Raw genomic sequence first — 18,483 nt, 5'->3', positions numbered from 1 at the left:
GGGATTGGAACACAAGTCTTCCAAGGAGCAGCTGATGAAGCTGGGGCTGTTTAGGTTGGAGAAAAGGAGGCTCAGAGGGGACCTTATTGCTCTCTACAACAACCAGGAAAGGAAATTGTAGTGAGGTGAGGGTTAGTCTCTTCTCCCAGGTAACAAATGACAGGATGAGATGAAATGGCCTCAAGATGCACCAGAGCAGGTTTAGATTGTATATTCAGGGAAATTTTTTTTCAGAAAGGATTGTCAAGCATTGGAACAGGCTACCCATGGCAGCAGTGGAGTCACCATCCTTGGAGGTATTAAGAAGTAGAGATTTGGCACTCAGTGATGTGGTTTAATAGCGGAGTTGGCAGTGCTGGGTTAACTGTTGGATTTGCTGATTTTAGAGGTCTTTTCCAACCTAAACAATTGTATGATTCTGTTTTATGATGGCAATGGCCCAGATATTCTCTTCAATGAGATGCAGGAAGAAGGGCAAATTTACAGAGATGCACCCTGAGACCACTGGAAAGGCTGCTGAGGGAGGGCAACACTAACTGTGGAGGAGGAACTTTTGTAATTCTTCCATGTGAGCTCCATGTGGCATCCAAATAAATGTGTGAAGATAGTCAACAACCATCCTCTGCATCACAATTCTCACTGGACTTTGCAGCAGAAATCCCTGAAGAGATGAATGCTTGGAAGAAGTCCTGTAGCAAGGCTACTGTCATATCCCTTTTCAGCCTCTTAGGGTGCATCTTCCATCAGGCTTTGCAGCAGGAGCCACTGAAACAAGTCTTGTGACTTATCACTCCACTCCCAGGCCCATTGTGCAATCCCTGGTCAGGGATCCAGGGATGCAGACATGGTGAAGAGGGAAAGTCTCAAGCCTTTCCTTTCAGGGTGTTCCTCCCTGTATTTGATGAATGCAGAGATTATTGCCCTACTTGTGTTTTGACATGAAATTATTTTCCAGCCTCTCTGAGCTCAGAGGACTGAATAGCTTTTTCCCAGGGGTTTATTTTTGCAATTGTACTGCTATTTCCCTTTCCTGGCACAGGGCAGACTCTGAGCCCTGGTGTTAGGACAGGGGCATCCGTTTGCTGCTCTGATAGTCCCAGGAGGGGAGGTAGTGATTGCTCCCAGGGAAGGGTCTCTGCCAGCCTGACGTCTCTTTTCTCCATCTTGGCTTTGCAGATGAGGGAGCACAGGTTTGTCTGTGAGCCACTGTCCACTTGGGAAATCCCCACGTGAAAAGCAGTAGCTGTTCTGATTATCAAAAAGATTTTGTTGCTATATTAGGAAAGTTTTGTGCTTTGCGTGTGTTTTACCAGGGATATGTTCAGCCCGCCCCCTTCAACCTAGTGTTTAAGAAACTCAGATCTTCCTAGATATAAACCCCACATTTTATAGGGAAACATAATTTATTTTCACATTTGATCACCAGTTCAAAACCAATGAATGCAAAACTGGAGGAAGTTCAGAGAAAGATAAAGAAATCTAGGGTGATCAGGGAGTAAGGAGCTTCCATAACAGGAAGCTAAAAGAGTGTTTTCTCCTCCTCTTTTATTTTTAATTATTTTGCCTTGATTTCCAAAAGCTGAAAAGGCTATGATTGCTCCTTGCAAACATTTCACTGGAGCAAATGCCAGTGTTGAAGTGCTATTTTAATCCAAGAGTTTAAAAGCCTTTGTAGTTGCAGAAGTTCAAAGGACAGTGCTGCCTGAGAGCAGGCAAGGCTCTTCTGCAGGGAATATCCCATGTGCTCATCTCAGAGGGACAGTACTGCTCAAAGACCAAATTTCTGTTCCAAAACCAAAGCTGGATGACATTTAACCTTACCAAAGGTATGACTTTCATGGGAGGGAATGGATTACCTCAGGCATCAGGTGCTGAACCTGGGATCAGGATTGCTCCCATGAGAACCAATGTTTCTCCACAGCAAGACATAGTTCTCACATGAGCTGAGATGCAGGGAAAATTGGATAGGTATAGTTTAGGAAGACAGGTCACATGGTCTAAATTTCTTGGAGAGAAGAGTCAGGTTTTTGTAGTTTAAGTTCTTTATAGAAGTAATTAGGGATGTAAATGAAAGTCAGTGCATGTCAGACACACAAAGACGCCTGGAGGAAACCAGTTCCTGGATGACCTTGGTGAAGCTCTTTCAGGAGGAAGCAGGAAAGTAGATAAGCAGAAGTGATGTTTCTGAGGAAAAGATGCCTGAGATCTTTTACACTGAGGTTTAACCTACAATAAACATGGGTGAAATGGAGAGGAGGGACACTTTTCGTTCATTGAGTGTGTGGAAAGTGGGAGATGGCTAATAAATGTGGAATATCTCTGCTTACTGGCTTCACCCCTTGGCAGTTTGACTCAGCATTGGATAGGGATAGTCAGGTACTGTCTATGAAACAAACAGAAATAGGGAGCAGGGGGAACTCATCTTCACAAATAACATTATGCCAAGGCGTGTGCTTGCAGAAGAGGGAAGAGAAGTCATTGCTGCGGCTTCGTCTCCATAAGCCCAGACTAGGGGCACTGTGAGAGGAAGAGGAAGGTTATAAATTGAGCTAGGGCGTTTGGAAAGCTTCACTGAGTTTTCCTTCTTGCTGCTGGGGACAGCCTGCTCTCCAGGGCAGCTGGGCTCTGAGCAGCTCATAGAGAAGGCTCTGGGCAGAGCTTGGCAGCTCATAGAGAAGACAGCCCACGACTGGCTCTACAGAACATCGAGCTCAGCTGCCTTCTGGGATTCCCATTCTGATCTGATAGGAAATGTCTCACCACAATAGACATTGAGTATGAAAAATATATTTATTTTTACTTAATTTCCCAGGAGGGAAATAACTGTGAATTGAAAAACTTCTCAAAGTTCGTTTCAGAGCTGTATTTATTTTTATGATTTTTTGCATCACTTCCTATCACTGTGTATTGCTGTTATTAACAACATGTGCAATTGTGTCAAGCTGTGGCATTACCAGCAGGTCTAGGAGATACTGTTTTCTAGTAAAGGAAATTATATGTGCCAGCCAGTCACTGTCAGAGTAGTTTTTAAAATAAAAACAAAAGACTATTTCAGCTGCTTTTTTTGACATGCTGATATTAGTCAAAATATTGTGAACTACTGTTACATATAAAACAAGGATACAAAGTGATATAAAATTCTAAGCCAAAATTGGAAGGAAAAAAAATAAATTAAAAGTTTTCCAAAATGAAGACGAGACAATTCCTACTGCTCATATATTTGAAAAATGCCTACTTTCCTTCTGAAGTGGACTGAAACAAACATGAAAAGATGTACGTGCTTCTTGAGAAATAGTCTGTTGCCAGGCATTTCTGAGATGTGGTGAGTCCTCACCTCTGCCCAGGGCCAGGACAAGGTGGGTGAGACATGACCAGGAGTAGGAAGGGAAGGAAAACCAGAACTGGTGTTATTGCAGGAGATGGGGAAAGGAGCTCTGTCCCTTCCCAGAAAAACCTAAATGGAAATATTTTCTGCTTTAAGATTATCTAGCAGTTCTTCCAGGCCTGTATCCCAAGAGTGCTGTTTGACCACAAGTGTTGTACATGCTGGGCCAATCTGAGGCTTCCTTTCTGAGCTCTCTTTTCTTGTTTTCTCTCCCTTTATGGTGCTAATATAAAATGCTGCTTTTAGAAAAGGGCAGAATCTAACACTGAACTTTATGTTCATATTAAAAATTTACTAGACCCAAGGCAGAAATATTTCCAGTTCACCCTCGGGGTTTTTTATTTCAGACCTTTCATCTGCTCTATGAAAATGGAGGTGTGTCAGTATATCTCCTAAGTGGGCCCTCTGTTAGTGATGCTAGTAAAAAAGTCGTTTTCCTTTAATACCAGGGACATATGAAATGTTTGACCTGTGTGAGAAATTCCACTATGTGTGGTGTTTGTTTGATGCTTAGCAGGAGGCTGAGCTCAGTACCAATCACCAAAGACACAGTCCATGACCACAAAAACGTCTCTCTTGCATTTCATTTCTTCAGGAGAAAGGAGGATTCTTGGTTTTTTGAGGCAAAAGGACATAATAAATATATTTAATAACGGAGGAACCAGCAGAAGGAACAGGGGTAAACCCATTGGTGGTGATGTCTCTGTAAGGTCTTGCCGCAGGTTTTTTTAAATTAAATCCCTCACACTCAGCACAGTCTACTCCATTTCACAGATGAAAATGCAAGTGATTGCCAGCATAAATCCTCTCCAGCCACAGCAGCCAGAGACTCTCCATAGAAGAGGGGCCATCCTGACGTTAAAAATGTGTGGTTTTGTAGCGTGGAGCCCTGGAGAGCCCCTCCTTTGAGTCAATAATAAAAGACGTGTTTGTTTGCCAGGCAGCTGGGCATGTTCCCTCTCCGAGCTGGGCTTGGCTCTGACCTTCCTCTCCCCATTTCCATCCCACCGTGTTTTCATGGCTCCTCCTGCCCCAGCCATGCTTACTGAACCCTGCCAGGCTCTGGCTGCAGTTCAGGGCTGGGATGGGCTTTGGTTTCGTACCGCAGAGCAGCAGGCATGCCGGCACCGGTCAGGTTACAGTGTTGGGTTGACACTCAGGTAATGGGGGTTCAGTAAAGGTCTGTGTCCCAGGCTGGCTGTGAAGTATAGATATTTAAGCACCGTGACCCTCCAGACCTGTCATATGGCTCTTACCTTCACCCACCTATCCTCTGATCCATATTAAATGCCAAGCTTCTTGGGTAAAGATCCCTGGCTTTGGTTTTGTATGGAGTTCACTCATTGCAGCTCTGATCCCAGGAAGTCACTGCTGGGTTATGAACGTGAAATCTTATGGTATCAGTGCTATAAGAAATAATCCCATTCTCTTTAACACAACGGCAGGGTCTCTACCCAGATACAGCACCTGCAAATCGAGACAGTTGTTGCATGGTTCCTTCATCTCTCAGGATTGCAAAAATGGGCAATTATTGCTTTAAGGTGCAAGGAGATTTTGGCTATTAGCTTGTATAAGAACCTTCCTAGGAGAAAAGATTTTAGTTGCCTAACACACTATGTGATGACTTGCCCTCTCCCATGGAATTGCCTTTCAGTTGACACTGTAATTGTCTGTTTCTTGAGAGGAGGATAGAGGTACTGACTCACCATGGCAGAGTTCATTCAGTCACTTGTGCACGTGGAGGAACAGTCCAGCAAAGACCAGAAGACATGGCTGGGATTTCTCTGCCTGCAAAGAGACGGGTGATCTCCTGGGTGCTGGATGCGAGGTCGCACTTGTGCCATTGCTGAGAGGTGATGCCAAAAGCTGGGTCACACAGCAATGATGAGGTGCCCAAAAGTGGAGACAACAAAAGTTGAAGGAAGATGGGACAGGAAGAGGTGGCAGGAGGCACATCATCAGATGTGAGACTCATGGAGGTCTTCTGAGACATCTTATAACCTGTTGGAGGAGAGATTTGAATTACAGTCTCAGAAGGGTCAGTTATGTGCCCTTGGGATCAGAGTAACTGTGTTACAGCTTTCACAACTTGATAAGGGTAACAGCTTTGCTAAGAACCATGCTATATGGGAATCCAGGGAGATGAGTCCAGCTCCTGGATGCCACTCTTTGTAGCTGGTCCAGGGCAGAGTTTTTCCTCTTGAGGTCACTTCTGTAAAGGGTGGAGTAGAGATTATTATTTTTACAGAGTTTATGTTGTCTCTCTTCTGTTGTTAGGGTTAGTTAACGCGGATGCTCCCCTAATTGGGCTGTGTTCATTTCGTGCATGAGGTATCAATGCCTAGTTTGTATAGGACTTGGCAAAACCAGACAGATCTTAATTTCCCATTTCTTGAAGCCACAAGACCCAATATCTACAAAAGCATGTTAAAAGCATTGCTGTTGGCACATCCTCCTTAGCATAAACCAGAAACAAATTTCCAGGCTGTCTGACCAGATTTTGAGTCTAACCTTTTGCAGGACTTTTCCGTGCAGCAGTCCTAAATGAAGAAGGCTGGTGGGCTGGCCAGTTACATTTATAGCTGATTTTTGGCATGGGTTTAATTTTATTACATACAGATGTTATTCTGCGGTTTAGCTCTAAAACTGTCTGCCTGAGAAAACAGGCACTTTCCCAGTGACTTGGTCTCAGTGGTTAGACCAAGAACTGGGCACTAAGCCATATTTATGTGCGCCGAGTTTCCACTGATGAATAATTTAAAATAGTGTTCAGTGGCAGTGAAATGATAACTTGGAGCACAAATACCATTCCTTCTTTCCAGTGAGTGCAGTTTGCAAAAGCAGAACATTTGAGTTGCTTAGAGATATTAAAAAGTTTCAAGAAATTAAAAACTTCTCATCTGATATCCCTACAGCTTTCCCCCTCCCTTTTTCCTCATTGCTTTCAGAATCAACAGGGCATGATAAGACAGGCATGCTTGGATCTGCAGCCAAAAAATCCTGAGTTATGGTTTCCAGACAAAGCCGGTGTAATGCTTGACTTTTCCTATATTTTTGTTTATTATGATCATCCAAGAGACTTAATTTCTGTCCAAACTGTTCCAAAACAAAAAGGAGTCACATGGTCTAAGGTAGTTGAGAACTGCTGGGTTAGGAGGCTCAGCAGTAGGATCTCACAGTCCTCAGCTGGTAAAAATGAACCCACTGAGGCAGTGTTTCCCTGTGTGTGTGGTCAGAGTGATTCTCCTTTGGTGTAGCCAGAGGACAGAAAGTTCTCCTTGCTGATGCTGTTGGATGAGGCTCCCTGTGCAATTTATTGTGGTTTTTCTTGATTTAGCCAAAGGTATTGGCTGTTACCCAGTAGGAAGAATTAAATTCTCATCACTAGAAATTAGTCTCATGTTTTGGCCTTTAAGGACAGTGCCTCTGAGAGGGATGGATGGCTATGGCAGCCAGAGGCTCCATTCAGTTTTGAACCAGGTTCAAAGTTATCTGAGGCCTACAGAAATGTGTTGTCATAGAAAACCTGCCCTTAGGTGCCATATGATCAGGCATGGGAATGCAGTGCCGTGATTTTAATTTCTGTTCTGTTTCATGTCCTGCTGCTTCATGTTTCTATGCCATCCCTGAGCCATTTGCAGCCATTTGTGTGGCTCACATAAAAGCCATTTGGAGAATGTTATCTCTCACTGTGCTGAGAAGCTGGTCTCCTTTCCTCACTGGAGCACACGCATGTGTCAGCTTGTTTCTAAGAGCATTTGAGACCCTTGAATTCAAATTCATGTGTTAAGTGCCTCTGCCCGGGTTGCAAAGACCCTGGGGGCAACCTGAGGAAGGGGATGGCTGGCTCCTTACTCTCCCAGCAAGCCCTGGTAAGAGCAAAGGAGCTCACACTGCTGCCTGCAGCACTTGGATTTCTGTTTCTGCGTGCAAAGCAGAAGGTCACTGAGGACTTCAGAGACTGTTAGAAGCCTGTGTGTGACACTGAGGCTCTGCTGTGTAGCCCAACAGGCTTTCAAGCTCTGTCATCTATTCCTATTTACATTAACGCCATTTATCTTTTCTGTGCCATTTCTTTAGACTGGAAGCCCCTGGGGAAGGGAGAAGAGCAGCACTTACTGTATGGCAGGAAACATGCGAGTGTTGGGAAGTTCTGTTTGTAACAAATAGCTTTATCTTTCATCGGCTTTGATAATACTGGTTGCTCTCAGGAAGATTCCTGAAGGAGCACATAACTCAATAGTTGAAGCCCAGCAAGTCTGGACCTCTTGAGCTCTGCTTCTGTTTTCCTCTGGGACACCAGATAAGTCACTCTGATCTCTCAGTACTTTGTTCTCCCCATTGTGAAGGATGAGAAAAATGTGCCCAAGGAAAGCAGTGAAGGATTAAGCACTTTGAGGACCTTGAATGAAGCCTCTGTGGTTGGTCCAAATCACCCAGCTGGGGCAGATGGGAGCTGATTCCAAAGTGACTGACACAACTGGATGTGCCTGAAGAAGGGAAAAAGCACATTTGCCTGCTAACATAGCTTTACATTAGTGTTTAGAGGGCTTGATGAAAACAGCTCACAGACAGAAACCAAAAAATGGTGATCTGAAAAACGGCTTAAAAATTAGGGATGCTGTGTTATCTACAGGGTCATTGGAGGGAAAGGAGGAAGGATAGCAGTTCAATGTACTGAACAGCTTAGACGTTTGCTAATGCAAGAGTGAACAAACAGGAAGAACTAGATGTCTCAACACATCATTTAATAGGTGTAGCAGACACGTGCTGTGATAACTCATGAGGCTGGAATATTAATAGAAAAGAATAAAGCTAATTCTGTAAGGTTAACAGAGGTTTTCCTTGTATGACTGCGTGGTCTGAGATGCAGTGTGAAGAAAGAGATGAACAAATTGCAGAACTCTGAGTAATGCTACAAGTAAATAACACAGCCATTGCAAACCAAGAAGGGCAGTCTTCTGGGAAAAAAAAAATAATAGTTTTCCGAGAGGCAGGGCACGGTGGCAAATGAAGAATTCCAGCTGTGCAGAGACAGAGTTGGAGAGGAGCGTAGAGGAACCTGACTTGTTCAGTTGGCACAGAGTTTTGGTGCAGAGATGGGCAATTTTTTGTAGCTAGAGAGGAGGTTGTTCCAGAACTGATTCCCTCCAAAAGGGAGGGAATGGGAGGAGCTGGCTGGCCCTGTGAAAGCAGAAGGGAGTGTAAATAGGAATAATTATGAAATGATGGGATGATACTTAGGAAAAAGTGACAGTAGGAAATTGTTTGAAAATGACTTCAAGAAGGAAATCTTCAGTAAATACGAAGAACTAGTAAATGAGATCTCATGGGAAGAAATTCTAGGGTAGAGGGAGAATTAAACAGAGCTATCATTTCCTTAAATAATTGATATTAGGGGGATGTATAATATTAATTGATCTTAAGAACACATATGTTATTATTTGATATTAAGGGCACATCTAGAAGTTATCACCTTTCAGGGAAAGGCTCAGAAGGATGAGTAAAATGGTAAAATCACAAGCTCCACATTTGCTTCAAGCAGAGGAAGGATGCCTCTAGAAGGTGCAAACCAGCTTGTTTTATCCAGGACAAACAGTGTGGCAAAGGCTCAACGTGAGAAAAGGCTATCAAGGACATAAAGGGCAATAAAAGTTGTTCTGTAAGAGTTGGGGTCTCTGGGGTTCTGTAACCCTTCTAGTAAGAGGGAGATCAAAGACAGTTTATGTCTGCTGTCAATGCAAAAAAGCCTAGCAAATAAGGCTAAGAAATCAGAGGGGTTTTGTTGTGTTTATTTTTTTTCTTTTTTTTTTCCTTTTTTTTTTTTTTTTTTTTCTTTAGACATCTATCATAATACTTGCCAAAAACAGAGGAGAAGGGGGGAGGTTTTGAGCTGCAGTAGAGAGAGAATGGGTTGGCTGTGTAAGGTAAAGTATGCCCGGGAGCACTGCTGCCTTTGAGAGTTTCTGGTGCACAGGCAGGCAAAGTTCTGGAGGCTGGGAAGAGAGCAAGCACAGCATCTATCTTGAAACAGGAGAAAAACAAAAGCTGAGCAATTATAGATAGATTGGCTTCACCTGAGTAAAGGTTAAAACAATCCAACGAACCACTTCAAAGTAATGAGAAGTGTGTGTGTGGGGAAGAGATGATTAACAGTCAGCAGTCCTGAAAAACTGCATCAAACCAAAATTAATTCTGGTTTAGTGGTAGCCAGAGGGCTATTGAAAAAGCCTTAGATAGCTACCGTGTATCTTGACTGTCACTTGTGGCATTTTTGCAAGTAAATGGGAGATACGTGCTTGATATAAAATCACAGTACAGTTAGTGCCAGATTTTTCAGGGGAAAAAAAAAGGCATTAACAATAGATATTGATGACTGATTATGAAACTTGAGAGATCCATCAAGGCTATATCCCATCCTGAGTCTGGTATTCAATATTTACTTCTACATCTTGGCTGACAGAATAAAGAACGCACTTAGTACATCTGCGAATGGCACCTCGCTGGCAGAAGCTACGTGCACACTGAAAGGTAGGGTTAGAATTGGCTACTTGGAGAAACAGTCTGAAACAATTTGGATGCAGTTTAGCCAGGAAAAATTAAAGATTTGCATTCCCTGATGAGGCATTGGCTCTGCCAGAAAGGATCTGCCAAAATGGATCATATTCTGAAGAGCCTCTGCATGCTGGCAGGGCATAAGGATATTACTTTAAATTACTTCTAGGTGAATTCTTACATATAATATGCATTCTCTGCAAGGTAAGTGGAGTGTTCCTTGTGCTCTGGTCAGCTTTGGTAAGGCCTCAGCTGCAAACTGTGGCCCATTTTGGCCACTGTGCATTCAGAGTGGGTTGTACTAGCTGGGAAGCCCACTGGAGTGGCAAGACTGGTGGTATTACTGACAGATTTATGCAAGAAGTGACTGAAGAAACTGGAGTTGCTTACCCTTAGGAAGACTACCATAAGGCATAACAGCCCTCAGCACATATGAACTCAGATCACAGCACCATAGAATCCCTGCACAGGACAGTTTCAAGAATCACACCACATGCCTGACAGCATTGTCCAAACACTTCTTGAACTCTGGCAGGCTTGGTGTTGTGAGCACTTCCCTGGAGAGCCTTTTCCAGTGCCCAGCCACTCTCTGAGTGAAGAACCTTTTCCTAATATGCAGCCTAAACATCTCCTGACACACTTTCATGCTGTTCCCTTGGGTCCTGTCACTGATCACCAGCAAGAAGAGATTAACACTCTCCCCTCCACTTGTAAGGAAGCTGTGGACTGCTATGAGATCTCCCCTCAGTCTCCTCTTCTCCAGGCTGAACAAACCAAGTGACCTCAGCTGCTCCTCATGTGGCTTCCAGTCTAGGCCCTTCACCATCTTCATGGCCCTCCTTTGGATGCCCTCTAATAGCTTTTATATTTTTCTTATACTATGGTGCCCAAAACTGCACACAGGACTCAAGTGAGGCTGCACCAGCACAGAATAGAGAGGGACAATTCCCTCCTTTGACTGTCCCTACTCTGTGTCCTTGGCAAGTAGCACAAGGAACTGAGGGAAATAAGAAGAGCGCCTTTCACCATCCCAGGAGAAGATAAAACCTCCCTAAATTGAAGTAATTTTTTGTTAGATAATGAAGAAAAAAACTCCCCCAGGGGAAGGAGGCTGCAGTCCTAGAATAGGCAGTTTGAAGAACAGCCATCACTGGAGCTTTCTATGACATTTATTGGAGTGACAGGTGAGACTCTGCCTTGAGGTAAAGGGTAGATTTGATGACCTTCTGATATCCCTTCCAGTAGTTTTTGATTTCATGATAGCTACGGTGGTGGTGTCCCATCTCTGGGATGATGCTCAGAGATGCACTTGTACTGGAGGAAGGGCACCAACAGTAGACTGATGGCAATAGCTCCCGAGACTTCAGGGGGAAGAGATGGAGCAGGACAGGAATAATGAGCACCATTAGTTAAGTGGCAATTCTTACCTGAGAGTTTACAACCTGTAAAACCAGCACTGGCATTGCAGTGAGTTATGGGTAGGGGAGACTTGGCATAGGGTGTTAGAGTGCTATAGGACCAGTCCACAGCTCTGCTCCATCAGTGTCACCACCCTCTCCAGTTCCCTGACATGGGGTAGTTGGCACAGGGCACAGATTCCTGGTGCCATTGCCTTTTAGCAGCTCTGCTTTCATTTTCTGATGCTTCATTCATATCTGTATTGACTCCACTTGCCCTCAAGCATGTCTGATGCGTTTTTTCTTCTTTACAGAGGAAGAGAGACAACTTCAAGCAAACAACCGGGATTTTAATCTGCAGTTTGAATATGCTGTAAGTAACCAGCGTATGTTGTTTCATGGAGATGTAGTCACAGATGTGGCTGCATCTGCTTCATGTCTTGAGTGTTGTTTCCAGGGAGTGAACAGAACTACACACCAGCCGTGTATCTGCAAACCAGGCAAACACATGCCAGGTGAACCACCAGAAATGGATGGCTGCTGAGTCAGCCTGCAAAATGGGCAGTTGAAGGAGATCCGATCCTGGAAAAGCATGACATAGTGGCATTACACGCTTCCAGAAAATTATTTGTGAATCAAAGCATTTGCAGGATCAGGCTCCAAAGCTTTTCAATAATGGAACCGGGGGGGACACGACACTTTACTGTGGAAATGTGTCTCCATTTAAAGTAAAACATGAAAGGAAATGTGTCAGTTCCTCAGCTCTTGGAGTGAAATCCTCTCTGTCAGGAAGGTTTTGAATCTGGCCCTTGTGGCTTCCTGCCAGCTTTTTTGCCAATTCCTTAACAGCCTACTTAGGTTCACATTGTGCAGTTAAATCTGTGACTCCAAGGAGCGCCTTGACACAGGCTGGCTGTGACCCAGGTGTGCCAGGCTAACGTGCCAGGGAGCCCCTTCAGCAACTTGATTTCTGAAGCATGTGCAACATTTGTTGATGCAATGTGAGGAGGAGGGCTAGCTCAACCACTAGATGTGTCCTGCCTGGCCCTAGGGTCATCCCCTCCAGGAGGCCATCCTGAAGCTGAATTCTTTCAAAGTGTTTGCAGCTGCCAGTTAATAGTGAAATTAATTTTGTGCATTTTTCTCCTCTGAATATCTGAATTCCAGTGGTGAAATTAATGATTCAGTTACTTAGAAGTATTTTTCTTGGTTAAATCTGAAAAAACTCATAATTTTAGAACACTGTAACTTCTCGTGAGGTCAACAGTCTGACTTGCCAACAGATTGGACTAATGGCAACATTAACTGGATGGTTTTCAGTGGTCACTTTTCATCCACAAACTACATAACACAGGTTAGAGTCTTCGAAGGTCCAGAGCTGCTGCATGAGTCCTGAATGTGAAATAGATGGAAGTTAATATATGTAAAGGACTATGCAATGTGAATGTCTTATCAAGACTGGTGATTTGAGACTGGGAAAGTGCACTTGATTTGCACAGAACCTGCCCATAGCATAGCGGGGTGGGTGTTGCCACTACATATGGATTTGTCATCTTCCATTGAATGATTGCTATGTGCTGTAAGGGAGCAGGAAAGTAGGAGGGAGATGGGCAATGGTGTCAGGGTAGAGAGAACAAGCAACTCTTCTGGTTTCGAGCCTATTTCTGTGAAAAGCCATTCATAAAACTGACTTTGCATGACACTGCTTCCCAGCTGATTGCTTACATGCCCAGGGATTTGCAAATAGCCACATTTAAGTAGATGACTTTAGGAACTCTTCAGAATTTCCATAAGTTTATGATTAGGTGTTCAAGTGAAGGCAGCCAAAAAGCTAGCTCAGTATAATCCGTTAAAACTTGGCAGTGAGTTTCAGTAATCCTGCCCCTCATATTAGTCAGCTCTGGCTCATGATTTCAGGAGTCCAGTGTAGACTGAGGCTTAGGAAATCCAGAAAACTGCCCCAAAAGAGACAAGCCTTCCAGTGGTAAGTGGATGGTGAGGTACTAACAGACCTTACTTAGGTGGTGATGCAAGCACTGCCCTAACTGTAACAGCTGTACATCCTCTCCTGGGCTGCTTATTTCCAGTAAGTCCTGGCCAAAGTTCAGTTTGTTTAACCCTGCATTCCTATGGTGTATGAAAAGGACTAACTTTGCTCATAAATTGCTTCAGATCCCATGCTATAGATTGCTGGATGCATCTGCAAATGCCGAAAAGAGAAATAGTCTCCTGGTACCCTCCCATAAACGTACACATGATGCTCCTAAAAGTTAGCTCTTCCAGGCAAAGGTCAGATTTGGACCCCTTCCTAACGTTCAGATTTGTCTGAACATCATGGGGTTGCACTGCTAAGCACATGGATGTGGTCCAAGGAGAAAGAAAACCCACCAAGATCCAAAGGAAACTCACCAATATAACAAAGTATTTTAGACAGTAAAAGCCGCAGGAGTGAGGTTTAATTTACTTGGTAACTTAAGGCCACATTAGCCGTAAAACCTATAGAACAGGTTCTTGTAACAATGCTAGATGAGGCAGTAAATGTTTCTTTAGGGTGAGGCAGTTACTGAGAAAGGCCAGTAAGGAAAAAGAAAGGGAAATGCAAACTGAGCTGTTGTGTATTGCCTTACTGCTGCAGTCAGGCTCCATGTCCCAGCTGGTGTGAAGGTTTGAGCCTTTCGGTAAAAGGAGAGTCTCTATTATGTAGGCATAGATCAAAGGTACAGATATGCTTTGTCCTCCTTTAATCTCAGTGAGAACAGGGAAGTGGGAAAGTACAACCAGAGGTGGGTGTGTTGTCCCTGAATATCGCTATCCCTGGTGGGACTTTGTCCCTTCCCGATGCAAAGTTTACAGGATATCTGTGAAGGGAGAAGAGAGGAGCTGATAAAGACTTGAAAACTCTATTGTGTGTGACATCAGCTCTGGCAGCTGCTGAAAGCTGGCCCTCCTGGTATGAAGCAAGACTCCTGAATATGCTGAAACCAGCTTTGCAGGAACCTGATGCTGCACTGTGGAAAGCCATGTCAGCCAATGCCTGCAAGGGCATGTCCAGATCCATCACACCAGAACTTGCAGAAAACTTCAGAGGGCAAATTCCCTTCCAGAGCTCATCAGAAAATACACAAGTTGCTAAACTGCAGAGTGTCCCTGCCATGCTCCTCCAGCCACGGAGCCTCTCTAGCTGAGCAGGAGGGTTAGAAAATAAAACTAAATTCAAAACAATGTGCTGTGCAGTTAACTGGAAGGGCTGAGTGTGAAGGTAGGTACTACCCACCAGCTGACAAAATTAGCTAGGAATGACTCAGAAAGCAAGTGTGAATGAGTGGCACGCAAAGGCACTTGGAACAGCACAAAAAAGGACTCAATATAGGTCACTAAAAATGAAAAGTCAAGTCCTAATCCCATGTTTATTCACACTGCCAGTGGAAAGATCCTTCTTGAATTCAGTAAGAGGTTTGTCTGTGTAAATAAAGTGAAAAGCAGGGTGGCAGATGTGGTACAGAAAGATTTAAGGGCTTTAATCAAGGTTCTTATCTGAGTCAGTTTAATCTGTCTGCACTGTCCCCAGTCTGTCCGCACTGTCCCCAGCACAGCTACAGAGGGGACTGCCCATGTGGGTCCACCACGATGGGCTCTACATCAACATTCTCGAGAAGGAAATCTCTTCTAAGGCTTTTAATGTTTGCTCTGATCCCAGTTCCCTTTTATTTCTTCGCTTTCACACTGGAATTTAGCACAGCTGCACTGGGACGTCATGAAGGGCTGTGAAAACAACTTTGAAATTGGCTTTCAGACAATAGGAGAGGAAATTCAGGGCCTATGAGTCAATGACAAATTTCATCTTGGATCAGGATTCAGGGTCAGACATTCTTTTGTCAGAACCAGCAGCAAGGGGGCCACTTGGACTCTGCTTCTGTTTTCTCGGGTCACCTGATAAAGTCTTTAGTGAAATAGGAGGGATGTATATAACTTCCTATGGCCAATACACATTGCCCTTGGCTGGATCAGCAGCTGGGTTCTTATCTCTTTGAAATTTGGTCAGAGAGCAGGGAGCTCCAGTAGTGGATTCAGACTCTGCTTTTGAAGCACCTTCTCTGTTTGCATGCTTTGATCTCAGAAGGATGCCTTGTAGGTTATCCTCAAGGACCTTATCAAAGTGGTCAGGGTAGTGGCACCAGCTGCCCTGTCTTCCCGTCTCAAGCTTCAAATGCCTCCCAGTGTCCTTCATGCTCAAGACCAAAGGGAGCATCGTCTGATCAAGTGACAAGTGGTCTGAGCAGCCTCTGAAGGAATAGATGCAGCAGCAACCTGCAGTGCTCCTGCATTTAGAAAGGTGTTAGCTGGATTCATATAAAGACCAGCTGAGGCACTGCCAGGGAGCAGCCAGAGCAGGGCTGCCCTACAAGAGGGCCAAGCTGGGAGTGCTTGTGGAGGTGATCCCAGCTCAGGCAGAGCCCTCACTGACCAGGGTGCAGTCCTGCAGCATCTGGCTGAGGGAGACAAGGCAGGATGCTGGTAATGGGGCCCATCCTGACCATCCCAGACAAGGTGAGGTGATGAACCAGGTCCAGGGCCCACCTGGGGAGCCAGGAAGGAGCAGTAATCTGTGTGACAAGTCAAAGGTCCATTCAGGAGGTAGAGCTGGATAGGTCTATCTGGAAAACTAGGACAGATGTCAGTCTGGAGAGAGGGACTCCTACAGTGTAGCTTAGGTGAGGATAGAAGGCTCAAGGCTGGGCTAAAATGAGCTCCTGTGGTTGTGGATGGAGACACCAGGTGAGGTCAAGGCCCTTAAGGCATATTACGGCCCTGCTAAGCACGTTAAGGTTGAGCCGTGCCAGATGTGAACTTCAGTGAAGTCTGTATATTCTTCTTAGGACCAAGTCCTTCACTCTTCATCAGACTAGACCTCATGGGGACAAAACTCTGACCATACTAGCTGGGAATCTTGTTGTATGAGACCCTAATGAACAGAGTACAGTGGTAGGGAGTTTGCCTCCTTTGCACCACTCAGCAGTGCTCTGCCCTTCTCTACTCCTTCCTTCCAGGCAGCAGCTCCAGCTACTGAGCCGAGCCAGAGGAGAACACAGTGTAGTCAAAGAGGATGAGGTCCTGTGCTTGGCCCACCTGTGAGTAATGACACGAGGTTGTCAAGCCTTGGCACCTCTGTGTCCTCCTTTGCACCACCATGATGAGGACACTCGCCACAGGGATGATTAACTGCTCAGTAAATGGGATAACAGCAGGCAGAAGGAACAACATAGGAAAACACAACCAGTGACCACATTTTCCTAGAGACCTTCCTGGAATACCGAATATGTGATGAGATCCTGGAGCTCGTTTTATTAGTACTGCCAAGAGGGGGCTGAGGGGTTAGATATGTAAGACATTCCCATTGTTTCTGCATTAAAAGAAAAAAGAAAAAAAAAAGAAAAAAGGGGGGAAAAAACCAAAAATTGTGGTTTGGTTTTAGTTATTTTTATTTCTGGTGTTCGGCCAGTCTTTTACTCCTGGGAGTTTATTTTTTTACAGGGACCTTTACAGGGACCAGATTAACACCATTACATCCTGTTGGCCTTTCTCAGTCTTCTGTTGAGTTGGGGCTGCTGCCCACCATCAGGAATAAGGCAGTGAAATTTGAAGGCTTAAAACTGATCTGATCTGACTGTTCTGTACTCCTTGTGGAAACAAAGCCTCTGTGGCACCATGTGCACTGCTACCTGAGTTTGTTAAATATCTTCCTGAGCGCATTCACAGCCCTACGGTCACATATTCGCTTTATAGCATCTGCATGCTTTCCAGTAGTGCTGCTGCAGTCAAACAGAATGCCATGGAATTGTGCTCCCTCTGCCTCCTTGCAAGGCTTTATCAAAACACCTGGGAAAGACATTTCTGCTTCTCAGCTGTTCATCGGTCTGTACCTAGTGCTACACGGGTACCAGGGAAATTGCCACGTGTTGTGGCATAACACCTCCCTGTGGGATTGGTGAAGTTTTGCTAAAATTTGCTTTGGGCTAGTTTGTCCAGCTACTGGGAACTGTTATTTCACTAAGCCAGGGGTATAAATTCAGAGGGTCAGTACCCTGCCATACCCTTTAGTCCCCCATAATCTAGCCACAAAAGCAGCAGCGTCTCTTATTTCCAGTGACTTTTGTGGTGAGGAGATGATTTGTTTGCTCAGCGAACAAAGGTAGGAACCATCTGCTGAGTTTTGCCTGCAGTCGGACGTCACAGGCGGGCTTCTGAAAACACCCCCAAAGTAACAGCTCATCCTCCAGATCTGGACTTGTGTAACTGTGGCGCGATGAGCACTATTCTTAGGGACAGCATTTTGGTGGAGTCACACCTCCAGGAGGTGTGAATCTAGCCCCTGAAAAGAGCAGATGAGAATAATCCCTCACCCACAGACAACGTTGCTCTGGTGTCAAGCTTCGCATCTGGAGAGCTTGAGGCTGACGGTGGGTAACCACGCTCAAACCTGTCCATTTAGGACACAGGTGCATGCAGGGACTGCCCTCAGAAAAGCAGAAGTCTAGGGCAAATCTGGGAGTAAGAGTAAAGCTCCCCATTCCCATCTTTGTGCTTAGCCCATAGAGCTGCTTTGCTTAGCTGTTGATTTTTATAAATCTATAGGAAAACCAGAAGTTCCGGTAAGGCCTCTCAACACCTAGTTGCTGTTAAAAAGGTTTTTCCTCTCCACGACTTTTTCTCTATGGGAGTCTCCCTCGCTGGAGGCAGAGCATGGGGAATGTGAGGCAGATGATGTATTAGAGGCATTGCTTATAAAATGATGGCTGCATATGGACTATTTAACACACTGCTGTGCTGTAGGTTCCCACCCCAGAGTCATGTTCTGGAACAGCTCAAAAGAGTAACAGGGAGTGATGGTGTTCAGCATCACATAGAAAGGTAAGATCAAGAGCAAAGATGAACTGAGATTTCCCTGTAGTCAACCAAGAGCCTGAGCTATCAAAGCACACAGCCCTGTAGTGTTCCATGAAAACATAAATGATACCTGAGAAAACTGGACTTGTTCCTGGAAAAGAGAAGGCTTCAGGTTGACCTGATTTTGGCCTCCCAGTAACTGAAGGGATCCCACAAAAATGATGGAGAAGGACTTTTATAAAGAGCATGTAGTGCCAGGGC

At 44.7% G+C, this 18,483-nt stretch overlaps 1 protein-coding gene across 4 annotated transcripts in view; it reads left to right on the top strand.

Moving 5' to 3' along the window:
- The window catches only part of LOC108499335 (phospholipid-transporting ATPase FetA-like), a 92,992-nt gene that overhangs the window by 29,982 nt on the left and 44,527 nt on the right, over nt 1–18,483 (top strand). For all 4 annotated transcript variants that reach the window (XM_017819054.1, XM_017819055.1, XM_017819056.1 and 1 more), the window contains one exon: nt 11,652–11,710. In XM_017819054.1, the coding sequence (XP_017674543.1) occupies nt 11,652–11,710 (59 nt within the window). The remainder of the gene's footprint in view (nt 1–11,651; nt 11,711–18,483) is intronic.

Source organism: Lepidothrix coronata, unplaced genomic scaffold (assembly GCF_001604755.1).
Source record: "Lepidothrix coronata isolate B3197 unplaced genomic scaffold, Lepidothrix_coronata-1.0 Scaffold72, whole genome shotgun sequence".
In the NCBI taxonomy this organism is placed as follows: domain Eukaryota; kingdom Metazoa; phylum Chordata; class Aves; order Passeriformes; family Pipridae; genus Lepidothrix; species Lepidothrix coronata.
Note: the sequence above shows the minus strand (reverse complement) of the source record. Positions and strands in the feature narration are given on the sequence as shown.